Raw genomic sequence first — 14,117 nt, 5'->3', positions numbered from 1 at the left:
TCGTTTTCAAGGGCAGCCCCATGTAGAGCGAATTACAGTAGTCCAAATTGTTGTTGTTAGTTGCTATTACTGTTCCTGCCATTATATATAATTTAAATGTGATTTAAATTGCATATACAATATAAGGTTAAATGGGCCTGCAGACAATAAGGTGATAGTCTGTGCTGTGTTGGATAAAATTGTTATAACAATTACTCCTAAATGAACTGAGTTTTTTTGTTTTTACCTCTAATATGCTGTAAGATCTTCATGAATCTTGCACCCTGCCTCCAATAGAAATCTCAGATCTCTCTCTCTCTCTCTCTCTCTGTGCGTGCGTGTGTGTGTGTGTGTGTAAAGTGATTTGCATTCCACAAAAATAATTCAAACTTTAAAAAAAAAAAATCCTCCAAAGATCTCAGAATTGTATAAATGATGCTTCTTCTCCCACAACCTCAAATCCTCAAATAAGTGGTCTAAAATCATCCAGGAAGCTTTGTGGTTTAGCAGAGGTTTGAACCCAGGACTGAAGAAGATATTTGATGGCCTTGATTGGCAGATGGCTAATGGCTTGTTGTTGGCTTATCAATGGAGTACCAAGCAGCCTCCTTGTATGCTTAAAAGAGACTTAATTTGATTATTGCTCCATGTGGACAAAAAACCTGACACACACATACACACACACACACACTTTTCATCCAAAGAACATTTTATAATAGTTGTATAACAATTAAATTGGATTGGAGAAATTTGCCACTTTTCCCCCAATGAGCTTCTTGGCTGATTTAGAAGCCAAATCAAAAATTCAACTTTTAATTTTTTTATTTTATTTTTAAGGTACAGAAACTTCACATATTCTCACTGCATTGCAATACATTTCCTGTCATGGCATGAAGAAACTGAAACTGGGTTAAACGTTTTGATATGTTGTTTTGGCATATAGTAATATTAATAATTCGAGGTTTTGTGATTGCTTCTTTGTTCTACAGAAACGCAGCACAAGAATGAATATCCTGGGTAGCCAAAGTCCTCTTCATCCTTCCATGCTGAACACAGGTAAGAAAAATTGAAACTGACAAGTATTTGGAGATGTAGATGATCTCGTATAATTTTCGTGGGAAAGCTGAGACTGTACAGTGGTGCCCCGCAAGACGAACGCCTCGCAAGACGGAAAACCCGCTAGACGAAAGGGTTTTCCGTTTTGGAGGCGCTTCGCAAAACGAATTTCCCTATGGACTTGCTTTGCAAGACGAAAATGTATTGCGAGTTCCTGCAGGGTTTTTCCCCTCCCCCCCCTTTTCCTAAGCCCTAAGTCGCTTATCAGCTGATCCGCTGATAAGCCGCTAAACCGCTAATAGCGCTAATCCGCTAAGCTATCAATGGGCTTGCTTCGCAAGACGAAAAAACCGCTATACGAAGAGCCTCACGGAACGGATTAATTTCGTCTTGCAAGGCACCACTGTAATTAATTTTCCCTGATTCCACTGAATTCCGTCAAACTTCAGTGCTCATCTGTGGTTGGATTGTGCCCATGTTGATTAAAATTTAACTTAAATTATATTAAGCCATATTTGCTCTTCTTGAGCCAGAAAGCTAGAGTTTATTCTTTGCCCTTTTAAAAGGGAACGTTGATGTTTAGTTTGAGCCCATTCGTGTTAAAAATTTTGTGCAATGGCTTTTATGTTTGATTCATTTTTTGTGGGAAACCCAGCCAGATGGGCGGCGTATAAATATTAATATATTGATATATTAAATAATTATAGACGAATTGGGCTACAGTGCTGAATACTAGCAATGACCAGTTATTTCTTCTTCAGTTATTCATAGGACACAAAACTGGTTTCACGGCAGAATCTCTAGAGAAGAATCGCACAGGATTATTAAACAGCAGGGTCTGGTGGATGGGTATGTTTTTCCTCACTGCACGTGATATTTGCCGCTGTGCTGAGAGTCCCAGATACAACCATGATCCAAATTTTCATGTAAAAGTACCTAGTTTACCTAGTCTGAAAAGACCATGGCATACAATCCTTGGCGAGGGATGGGGGGGGAGGAAATGGGGTGGCATATTATTTTACTGAAGGTTTGTAGGATCACAGGATGTAGCTCAAAATGTTGTCTACTGGCATCACCTTTCCAGGGTCTGAGCAGATCTTCTCATGCTGCCTGGCAATGCCAGGGTTTTAATTTGGGTCTTACGTTACACTTCCCTATGAATGCTCAAATGTTCTGCATAAATTCTCCTCGCTCTGGCCTGCAACCCTGATGGTGGGTAATTAAAAAGACTTATATTGATTGATTATCTGACTGTTCACGAGCATTTCCAAGGTTGCAAGGTTTGTCATCAGCCAAATTTCGAATTAGTTAAGAGTTAGACTCTAGTGTGTGCTGGTGTCGCAGACTGGTTGGACACAGAGGAATAGCGGGAGGAACCAGATGGGGAACCCCAAGGGAAGAAGAGAAGCAGAACCTGGGGAGCTGGGAGAGTCTGTGGCAGAGATAAGAAGCATGTGACAAGCCCCCCCCCCTCCGGTCTCCCAGAACCAGAAGAGGGATGAAAAGGGCAGAGGAGAGGGTGGCGGCATGCAGGCACAGTCTCAGACAGCTTGTGAAAAACACTGGAGAAGAGGGGACTTAGGCAGCTGTGAGGAGGACCTTCAGTCTTAACAACTGTTTCATGGCTGCAGGACCTGCCAGAGAAAAGTTGCTGTGCTTATTAGGCTTGACACACCTATGCAGATCCTGTTTTTGCTAACAAAGAGTTAACTCCAACTTGCTTGGTGTGATTTACTGCTGGATCGCTCCTGTCAGCTGGTAAAATAATGAAACAGAGATGTTCATTTATTTCCAAGTAGTAGTCAATTTAATAATAAAGTATAATATTGCTTCCCAGGTTATTTCTTCTCCGGGACAGTCAGAGTAACCCAAAGGCGTTTGTACTTACACTGTGTCACCATCAAAAAATTAAGCATTTCCAGATTTTGCCGGTAAGTACGGCACTTTTAAAAAATATGGTGCAGAATTCATCATGGGTTTTATTGATGAAGATTTCTGAAAGGCTTTTCAGTTCAACCAATGATAGCATTCAGAAACTAGATTTTTTTCTCATTTCCTCTCTGTACTTTTCTCAGAATACGTTAAGTTGGGCAAGACCTCTTTCCTGATCTGGTCCATCAGCAAAGGAGGGCAGTTGCTTATCCCCCCCCCCCAATGCAGCAATGGAGCATTTGAATGTATGTGCATGTATAATCCAATGTTCAAAAGCCTAAAAGCCACAGGAAGATCTCCAGAAACTGACACTGCAACTTTGACTGACTTCTGCATAAGTCTATTCAGGTGTTCTGTTACAGCATAAACGACAGAGCTGCGCACTGGGGGAAAAGGCACACTGTCTCCTCTTCATACAATGGACCAGATCAATCAAGATGTCGTCATCATTATTATTTCAGAAAACAGGGCTGAATTTAGAAACCCTTATCTGTATATGCACACTCATCTCCCATGTGTAATACTCAGTGAAAGACCTCTAGCCATAGTATTTCCAACATGGACAATACAAATGCCTTTATTTCTCAGAGAATAACATCCTGAAATGCCAGATTATCTCCAGTGACAGCCAATCTTTAAAATTAATTTACGGTAATTTATTTTGGGCTACAATGTTTGTGATATTTCAGATATATTAGTCTTAACTTGTTTTTGTGAAGAAGTTGTTTATATCTTTATGGGACAAAATTGTGAACAAAGCATAATTTTTAATTTTGGCTCTCTTTTTTTATTAGCCAAAAATTAACAAGTGGAAATCCACAATTCAAATTTCAAAATCGTTTTTTTCCCTAGTAGCACAATTAATATCATTGTTACAGAAAATGGAAAAGTTTGCCCATTTTTTGTGTCCGTTGTGTTTGTAAGGGCTGTTGGTTGTCAGAGGTATCTCACAACAGGTTAATGCCCTTGCCCAGGACCGAGAGCAACACTCCCTAACCATGTCAAACTTGTAGCTGCTGGCTTTTTGCATCAGCCTCCATGAGCACGGATCATGCCGTAATGATCATTCCCAACTCACAGAAGATGGTCTAGGACAGTGATGGCCAAACTTGGCCCTCCAGCTGTTTTGGGACTACAATTCCCATCATCCCTGACCACTGGTCCTGTTAGCTAGGGATGATGGGAGTTGTAGTCCCAAACCAGCTGGAGGGCCAAGTTTGGCCATCACTGGTCTAGGAGGACACTGTGGTCAACAGTATCAAAAGCCACTGAGAGTTTAAGCAACATCAACAAGGTTGCACTTCTCCATCCCTCTCCCAAAGGTCAGGGCAGCCAAGGTCAGTTCTGTCCCCCAAGCAGACATGAACCCAGTCTGAAATGGGTCAAGAGAATCATTTTCTTCCAATAGTGTCTGTAGCTATACCACCACCCTCTCAAGCACATTACTGCCAAAGGACAGTATTTGTGACCAGGTGATAATTGTCAAGCACCACTGCATTCAGGGAGGGCTTTCTTTAAAGAGTGCCCATGTGTTTCAGGAAAACAGGCACACACTCCTCCTGCAAATATGTGTTCACCACACCCTGGACCTCCTCCTAAAGCTATGGGCAAGAGTTAGGAAGGCATATTGTGGGCCAAACCACTGCAAGCACTTCTCCCATGTGACAGCATTCAAGTCAGCATTGAAGGAAGCAATTGTCCCAATGCAGAGGGATGCAACTGTAGACTATCTCAGCTGCAGTTACCTGGGCGTAGGAGGAATAATCCTCAAGAGGGAGGTGTTTGCAGCAATACAGGAGCGCTTGGACACCCACTGATAGACCTCTTTGCCTTCTCCACGAACCACCCCTTCCCAAGGTACATGTTTAGATTTCAGATAGCCTGGGCAGAGGTGCAGATACATGGAATGCCAAAAGGACCTCTTGACTTCTCCTGCTGCCCTTATACAAGAGATACAGGTGGAGCAGGCCCCTTTCCAGCCTTGGTTCTCTGAGACCCTCAACCTAGAGACTCACTTACCCTGGTTCCTGCCGAACAAGGGAGACCTGTTAATTCAATGTGCTCCCCACTTCCTGGCTCAGCCACGTGCCCTAATTAGAATGTAATGTAACTTTTTAACTGTTGGATACCTCTAACGTCAATTGGAAGATTCATTTTGGTTTGGTGTGCAGAGGCATCCAAGATAACATCCTGTTTCTCAGTGGCTAACATAACCCAAAACTTTGTTCCATCCTTGTGCCTAGCCTGATGTTGTCCATATCGTCTTCACAAAGTCAGCATCACCTTGCACCCTATAGTTTGGCCTGCCCAGACGCCTCCTCCCTAGTTCTCCTTCCCTAATTATTTTCAAGATGCATTCTATTTAAACCTTTTTGAGGGACAAAAGTGAGGAAAGAGAACCAGGCTTTGTTGAAAACATTTAGTTTCATTTCCGGCCTTCCTGAGCAACCAATGTCCTGTTCTATACCAGTAATACTAATTTGCTGCCTTGGGGTGGGGAGTGGGGTGGGGACAATATAAGAACCGAAGGGAAGGATAAAATGGTAAAAGGATTGCGGACAAATGTCCCGCAATCCTTGCGCCCTGACCTTGCCACTGTGATCCATGCGACGGTCACCTCCAGACTGGATTATTGTAATCCGCTCTATGTGGGGCTGCCCTTGAGACTGACCCAGAAACTCCAGTGGGTGCAGAATGCCGCGGCGAGACTCCTTACGGGGTCCTCGCTGTGGGAGCACATTCACCCAGTGCTACACCAGCTGCACTGGCTCCAGGTGGAGCACAGGATCAATTTTAAGGTGCTGGTTTTAACCTTTAAAGCCCTAAACTGCCTAGGACCCTCGTACCTACAGGACCGCCTCTCCTGGTATGTCCCACGGAGGACCTTACGGTTTTCAAACAAAAACATCTTGGAGGTCCCGGGCCACAGAGAGGTTAGGCTGGCCTCAGCCAGAGCCAGGGCTTTTTCGGCTGTGGCTCCGATCTGGTGGAACACTCTGTCACAAGAGACTAGGGCCCTGTGGGACTTGACATCTTTCCGCAAGGCCTGCAAGACAGAGCTGTTCCACCAGGCCTTTGGCCAAGGCACAGCCTGACCCCCTCCTTTGGTAATCCTCACAGAACTCTAGCCCAATGGTTGCCATCAGTTTGATTTGAACTGATTTTATAATGAATTGATTTTAGAATGCTGTATTATTTTACTGTTGTTAGCCGCTCTGAGCCTGGAATTGGCTGGGGAGGGCGGGATATAAATAAAATGTTATTATATTTATTATTGTTGGGACTATGGGCTAAGGGTTAAGTCAAAAGATGGAGCTTTGCTGTGCCCAAAATTTGAAATGGCGAAATTTCTATTTTGAATATCAGAATTGTGGATGAGGTAAAACCAACTTTAAACAAGTCTGAAGTATTAGCTCAATTGATAGATGAGTTCTGTCAGTTGACACCCTTTGTTGATGTGCATCCATCCATTAGTTAGCACCCTAATTTGGTTATATTGCTGCTTAACTTGACATGGTTTTAGTATTTTAACTTTTTTTATTAATTTTTCAAGTGTGAAGATGACGGACAGATATTTTTCAGTCTGGATGATGGGAGCACCAAATTCACTGACCTAATACAGCTTGTTGAGTTCTACCAACTAAACAAGGGAGTTTTGCCGTGTAAACTCAAACACCACTGCATACGTGTGGCCTTATGACCTCTATTTTGATCCATGTTGAAGACCGACTTTGCTCAGTGATGGAAGTTGCTAGAGAAATATTATAAAAGGAAGGTTGACACTGGGGAATTAGCAGAATAGTTGTTCACAAGAATTATGCACCTTGGGGATTTGGAAAAGGATGAATTGAGCAACAGACTGAGATTTTGCTGGTTTGTATAACACCTAAACATGCTTGGTGCTGAGTGTCCTAGCAACCCCTAAAATCAGGAAAGGGTGTGTAAAATCATTAAACAAAACTGGAAACTGTCCCTTGGCTGGTCCATTTAACAGAATCAAGTTTGTGAAGCAAAATTATTGAAAAGAACTCTTGCCCTGGAATAATCTTGAGAATTTAAGACTTAGTGTGTTTACTTTTTGTATTGATCACACTCTACTATTTTTTGTTTTTTGCACTCCTACTTTTTGGATATTGCATATGGCCTATATTAGGAGCTGATGAAGCTTTTACACTTATGCAGGATTTGGGTATTAATCTAAATCCTGTATTTCATGAGTTGCTTGAGCCTAACAAGGATCTAGAAGACAAAAATATGACTTGATGGCTCTGAAAATCAGCAGCTATGTTATGTACCGATGCTCTTGAAGAAACAGTGTGGATACAACTATGGCAATATACACATACCAACATATGTACTCTTTAGAATGATTGGGTTTTTTAAAAAAATATAATGGCTGTAGCTTGTGTGCAGGACACTAATAATAGCTAGTCATGCAAAGGATTCTGATTCTATGCATAAATGTGTTTTAACCCATTTTAATCTGAATGTGTTTTGTCTTCCCCCACATTCTCAGCCTACTAGAGCCCTCTGGTCTGCATGACCCTTTGGGAAAATCCACTGACAAAGGCTAGAGTGACAATATGTATTTGGAACCAGCTTTGGGAGGTGGGGCTTCACTTGTTTAGTCTACCTAGTAGGACACAAGTTCAGTGTTTCATTGCTTTCTGACCATGCCACAGGGCCTTTCGTGCAGGTGTATCACTGTCCAATCTCCTAACCATGGTTGAGAGTTCAAGAGGGCCCCGTGTGTTTGCATTATCCTTCCCTCCAGCCTCTGAACCCGCATTTTCAGTAACCAAAACACAGACTGCAAATAAGTCTTTAACCTTGTTTGCAAATGGCTTGGGTCTAGAGTTACTTGAAAATGCCAGTAAAGATGTAAGCCTAACTATAATTAGCTCCGAAACTGAAAGAAAGAGGGAAATGGCTATGGAGTATCCTGGTCTCCTAATTATGGTTAGATTGTTGGATATGACTGCACTGGCACAGACATAGGGTTGTTTCCAACTAAGTTCTACTCAGAGTAGGTCCATAGAAAATATTAAGGACCTCCGTTACTAATGTCCATTTATTTCAATGGATCTACTCATGAGTGTGACAACCCCATAGAGTTGTTTTCCTAAGTCAGGCATAGGCAAACTCGGCCCTCCAGATGTTTTGGGACTACAACTCCCATCATCCCTGACCACTAGTCCTGTTAGCTAGGGATGATGGTCCCAAAACATCTGGAGGGCCGAGTTTGCCTATGCCTGTCCTAAGTGTTGGTAAGGCAACAGTGATGCCCAGTCAGGTAAATTTGAATAATTTCTTCTTCAGTTGAACTGTGTCTTGCTTGTATTGTGCAGGATTGCCAAAACTTCTGTACAAAACTGAGGGCAAAATCCACTGACTGCTCTCCATCCATTTCAGACCTGCACAAAGAAAAGTTATGCAAGTGCCACCAGAATGATTGGGTGATAATATGCAGTAGTGCTGGTTTAATGGCTTGTTTATTGCTAATAGAAATTAGATATTCAACCCTTTATGCCACTGCTGAATTTACCATTGACAATTCAGTAACCTAATACTTGGGGGTATATGCACTAAAGTATTTATATTAGTTGGTCAAACTAGTTTGTGGCAAACTAGTTTGGTCTTGCTTCATTCCTGGTTCATCATTTAAATAAGGCCCAGTTCACACACAATGGTAAGCCATGGTTTATTAAACTATGGCTTATTAAGACCATGGTGTAGCATTACATATGAGCCTGCCCAGTGGTTTTAACTTCTCATTTCTTTACTGCCAACAAATCATTATGTGAAGCCATTGTTTGTTGCAGGCTTATGAATCTTGACTTGTTTTAGTTATAGTTTGGCACTGCAAGTGAACCAAGCAGCCTTCCTTAACCATGATTTGTTTGGCCACTCCAACCAAAGTGTTCAGCAAGCTGCAGAAGTCCAGAAGTCCAGCAAGCTGTAGCTGGAAAACAAAACAAACTCTTGAGAAACAAGCCATATATTATTTGATCCTTTGTTGAGCAATTCGTCGTTAACTTGTGATTTGTTGAACAAACTGTGGCTTATCATTATATGCAAAGCAGATATTTTCAAGGCCTGTTTTAGGCTCTCTAAAGCCTTCCAGGTGGGCATTGGCTGTATGGAGCAAATAATACCTGACCCAGCTTTAATCCAAATTGATAAATGGAAATTTGGGCACATATGGTAAGTAAAATGCAGGGGGCATAGTTAGGTTGGGTCAGATGCTACCAGCTGCCTTCATGGAGAGACACATTTTGGAGGGCTTTATAATATCTGAACCAGGACAATCTCTTGTTAAATGTTTCATTTGTTCCATGTTTACATTGCAGTGCTTTTCCTTCTGGCGATAGCTAGCATTAGAGGAAGGTCAGTGCTGGTTTGATTTCCCATTGGATTGCCATACGGTTTATGACTGTCAGACTTTGAATATCATGGTTAATACACACATGATGTGCTTTGTGTACTTTGCACGGTTTATAAAGCAAGAAGTGTATTCACCCTAGGAATGTTCAGAATTACTGTTGCAAAATAAATTTTATCTCTACTGATTATCTCATGTAACTAATAAATAGCCCATCCCGCTGGCTGAAGTTGGAAAAGCAGTTCTTTATTCACAAGGTATTCTTATAGTGGTGAGAGTAGCTTAAGAAAAAATAACCAGCCTGAGTCACATATACCAGCTGAATTATCAATGGTATAGAAACACTGTATCTTAGTTTACAGAACACATTCTAGTAGCTTTGCCCCCATGAAATGTCTACATATAAAATGAAGAAACTTGACTTAGTTTTTATTAGAAACTTGCTGGTTTTATATGTGCATATTATTTTTTTGTCAATGTTCTTTAGACATCATATTAAGCTAAATTTTATCTTTGATTTCACTCTGCATTTTCTGTTTCACCCCTCCTATATATATTAAAAATGATTTAACATGCTCATTCTCTAGTTTCGATAAGACCATTTAGACTTTTGAGATAAATTTGTGTCTTAACTTAGTTTTCAGCAAATTTTAAAAAATCGTTTTGCATTGTTTCATGTTTATAAAACTTGCATTCTTTGACTATCATAATTTTCTATGTAGATAGCGGACTATTTTGTACACCCAACTTTAAAATGAGCTATTTTAAAGAAATGAGCCACATCAGACTGGTAGCTACTTTACTAGAGCACACCATTATTGCTCCTCCCTTTTTTTTTTGGTTTTGCTGGAAATGAAATTGTTAAAATCCCACCTTAAACATTTGCAGCAGATACAGCTGGTTGGCTGCTTCAAAACCAAGGACTGAAGGACATTTGACTTCTTTTGTATTTAAATGACATGAATGTAAAGAGGGACGCTCAGGGTTGTTTCTGGAGCCTGTTGAATTTTTATCATTTGTTTTTGTTTGCCTGTGATCTTTATTTTCTAAAATAAAATACTTCATGTAGCAATCTTGGAATATGTTGAGAAGGAAAATGTCAAACCATCTGGTAAAAAAAATAAAAATTAAAAAACCAGTAGGTAAGTTATAGAACAGTAGGTGTTTGAAAATGAACAGCTTTTTTATTTGTTGAATTAATCTTGAAGAAACACGTGCCTCAGTTTTTAGATGTTTTGTCTTCTCTTTTCTGCACTAAGTACCTGACCGTTTTGACCAATCAATGCACCTTTCCAGTGGCAAGACTTGCTTATTGTAAATTATATTGTCACAATGCAAGACTTTTTAGTGACTGTAATATGGAATAAAAGTTAAGTTTTCAGGGAATGCAAAAGGTATTAATTTAAGAGACAAAACCTCTTATTCAATATGCATTGCTTCATAACTGTAAATAGCTTTGTGGGGGAGGGGTTGTGAAGCTAATTGTAATCTTTCAGGTATTTTTGTACAATTGAGGGACTGATTCTGTTTCTTGTAACTAGAAATAAACATTCATACAATTGTATTCAATTTATATTATTAGTAATGATTTGCTTCTGATGTTGGTAGAGGGTACATTTGCCAGACTAATCAAAACTACTCATCAGCTACAGTAAATTACCTACAGTATTTATGTGGGCCAATGACCATTGGTGCTGCTACCACCAGTGAGGTGCTCTCAGATCCTTCCATGCATTGAGAAGATCCCAAGGGGGTTGTGTTGGGTGGTCCTGCTCTGCACATTGGCAATGTGTCTCATATTAAGGGTTTCTGTATACGTGCGCCAACAACATAAGCACATAATGTCTTCCACGCAAGATGCAATCTTCATTTGCCCTGGATCTCTCTTGAAGGAGATACATTCATACATACATTCATAGCCATTGAGAGCCAGTGTGGTGTGGTGGTTAAGAGCGGTGGACTTGTAATCTGGTGAACCGGGTTCGATTCCCCGCTCCTCCACATGCAGCTGCTGGGTGACCTTGGGCCAGTCACACTTCTCTGAAGTCTCTCAGCCCCACTCACCTCACAGAGTGTTTGTTGTGGGGGAGGAAGAGAAAGGAGAATGTTAGCCGCTTTGAGACTCCTTAGGGTAGTGATAAAGCGGGATATCAAATCCAAACTCTTCTTCTTCATCATCATCATAGGACCCCTTCAAATAAGCAGCAGCACATGGCTGGCAGGGTATATGTCTGTTAGCTGCATCCACAGGGAGAGCTGATGGACACAGCCCCATTCTCCCACTCAGTATGTGAGGGATATACATTGGAGCGCTTAGTTTCATTGACGGATTGGTTTCCCAAGGCTAAAGAATTCCATATTATGACATGCCCTATTTACTGGAAGGAGATGAGCTTCATGGACTTCCCAGTGTTTCTTCAGTGCCCAGTCTGTTTTGAAATGCAACGTTGCACTACAACAAGTGCACATGACTTCTCAATAGCTAATTTGACCGGTGGTCTTTGGGATGACATGTGAGGTTGAGGAAATTGCATTCATCCAACATTAGCTTCCCTAATTGGGGGTGTGACTGAACTACCTTGGAAACCATTATGTGAAAAAGATAAACTTAATTCATTTCAAAGCGCAAGTCCTGATCTGAACTTTCTGATTACAGGCTAGCAAAAGGTATATGAAAAAGATATTTCATTTCCGACCTGTGAGCAGAAGCTATGCCACTTAGGCTGGGTGATGTTAACTCGTACAGTGGTGCCCCACAAGACGAATGCCTCGCAAGACGAAAAACCCGCTAGACGAAAGGGTTTTCCGTTTTTCGAGGCGCTTCGCAAGACGAATTTCCCTATGGGCTTGCTTCGCAAGACGAAAACGTCTTGTGAGTTTTGCGAGTTTTTTCCCTCCCCCCCTTTTTCTAAGCCGCTAATAGCCGCTAAACCGCTAATAGCCGCTAAGCTGCTAATAGGGATGCTTTGCAAGACGAAAAAACCGCTAGACGAAGAGACTCGCGGAACGGATTATTTTCGTCTTGCGAGGCACCACTGTATTCTGAAAGCTGAGGGAACAACTCAAAATCAGAAGGATGGTGCAGGGTGGCACAGCAGAACATTTCACAACTGATTTTGTGAGAGATGATTAAACATTTAAACAGGTTTAGCAATCTGTGGCCTTGCTGTTGCACCTCTGTTTCTGTTTGCCCTTGGACAGTAAAAACACTTGTAGTCCCAGGGGGAAAGGATCACATAATACACATCCAGTTAATATAACATCTAGGCAAAAGATCCTACTGCTAACACTCAGTGGCTTCTCCAGGACACAGTTGCTCCTCACTCTCCCCACTTGCCAAACAACAGAATAGCATTTTAGGAATGTGTGTCAAAATTGGGGCACAACAGGATTAAGTTCTCCACAGCTGTAACGTCTCAAGAAGAAAGTACCTCAAGGAGACACAAGGAAAACTCTTATTAGAGAAAAAAGAGTAGCTATCAGCAGGTTAGTAAACTCGAAAGCTTAAGGGGTGGGATTCTCAAGAAAGAAACAACTCCTGTGATTTTCTGAGTTAATGGGGTTGTAAGCAGATCCCCCGCCCCCCCCCCAGAAGCACCACAGAAGTTCCACTAGATTTTTAGAAGTGAGCTTTACATCATCTGAATGCATAGGCGCCGACTCCATGGGGCCTGAGGGGGCCCGAGCCCCCTCAAAAATTCGTTTGGGGGGGGCTCCGCCCCCCCAATAATTTAACAAAATTATTAGTTATATTATGCTTTGTAAAATCACAAAATTATGTTGGTATTTTTTATTTTCCTTGTTTGACGATAGTTACCTTTTAAAATACATTCAGTAATGAGTTAAAACAAAGCCACTCCCGATCTCGACCCATCAACAATCTCGCGGGGCTGGCGCCAGCCCTGCGAGAAGCGGGGATTCCCCCTAGCTCATTAATATTCACCGCCCACGGCGGCAGCCAATTGGCTGCCGCAAAGGGCGGGCCCTCACAGGTTCACTTAAGGTCAGGGCAGCCCGGGGCTCGCCCCTTTCGTTCCCCCAGCAGCAGCGGTTTGGAGGTCTTGGGCCCCCCCAATATTTTTTATAAGTCGGTATGGGCCCCCGCCCCCCCAATATTTTTTATAAGTCGGCGCCCCTGTCTGAATGATACATAAAACACAAAAAATTACCTGGTAAGGAAATGTCAAGAAAAACTGAATCAAGTGCTGCCTGAATGCAGTGACATATAACACTGGAGATGTACCTGTAAGACAGTGTAAATTAATAAAACTATCCTAGATGGTTCATGTAAGCTGCCAAGTATTGAGCACGTCTGCATGGAAACAATGGGTGGTTAAACTATTATTATTTTTTTCCTTCCAGACTGGTGCTTTATTGCAGGTGTATTCTGCAACATTTGTATATTTACATTTGCAAACTGCACTGGACCCATTTGATCGTATTGAAGGCATAGTTTTATAGGTCTTTTTTATAAATATTTTTATTAGTTTTCCAACACATATACATTTTTCTCTATGTCTTAACAAATTAATCTTTTTTGACTTCCTTCCGCTTCTCTGGTAATCATCCATATTTACTCTTCAATTACGCATTACTATGCTACCACTCAGTGGATTTGTAACTGGCTGACTGACCGAACCCAAAGGGTGCTCATCAATGGTTCCTCTTCATCCCGGAGAAGAGTGACTAGTGGGGTGCCGCAGGGTTCTGTCTTGGGCCCGGTCTTATTCAACATCTTTATCAACGACTTGGATGATGGACTCAAGGG

The 14,117-nt window shown here is 41.6% G+C and overlaps 1 protein-coding gene across 3 annotated transcripts in view; it reads left to right on the top strand.

The window, feature by feature from the left end:
* The window catches only part of GRB10 (growth factor receptor bound protein 10), a 95,333-nt gene extending 84,415 nt beyond the window's left edge, over positions 1-10,918 (top strand). For all 3 annotated transcript variants that reach the window (XM_081836312.1, XM_081836314.1, XM_081836313.1), the window contains 4 exons: positions 969-1,035; positions 1,797-1,884; positions 2,873-2,966; positions 6,521-10,918. In XM_081836312.1, coding sequence (XP_081692438.1) covers positions 969-1,035; positions 1,797-1,884; positions 2,873-2,966; positions 6,521-6,667 — 396 coding nt within the window. In that variant the 3' untranslated portion in view covers positions 6,668-10,918. The remainder of the gene's footprint in view (positions 1-968; positions 1,036-1,796; positions 1,885-2,872; positions 2,967-6,520) is intronic.
* Positions 10,919-14,117: the final 3,199 nt, after the last annotated feature.

This window comes from Podarcis erhardii, assembly GCF_964252035.2.
Source record: "Podarcis erhardii genome assembly, chromosome: 13".
In the NCBI taxonomy this organism is placed as follows: Eukaryota; Metazoa; Chordata; class Lepidosauria; order Squamata; family Lacertidae; genus Podarcis; species Podarcis erhardii.
This window is presented reverse-complemented; position numbering and strand designations above follow the sequence as displayed.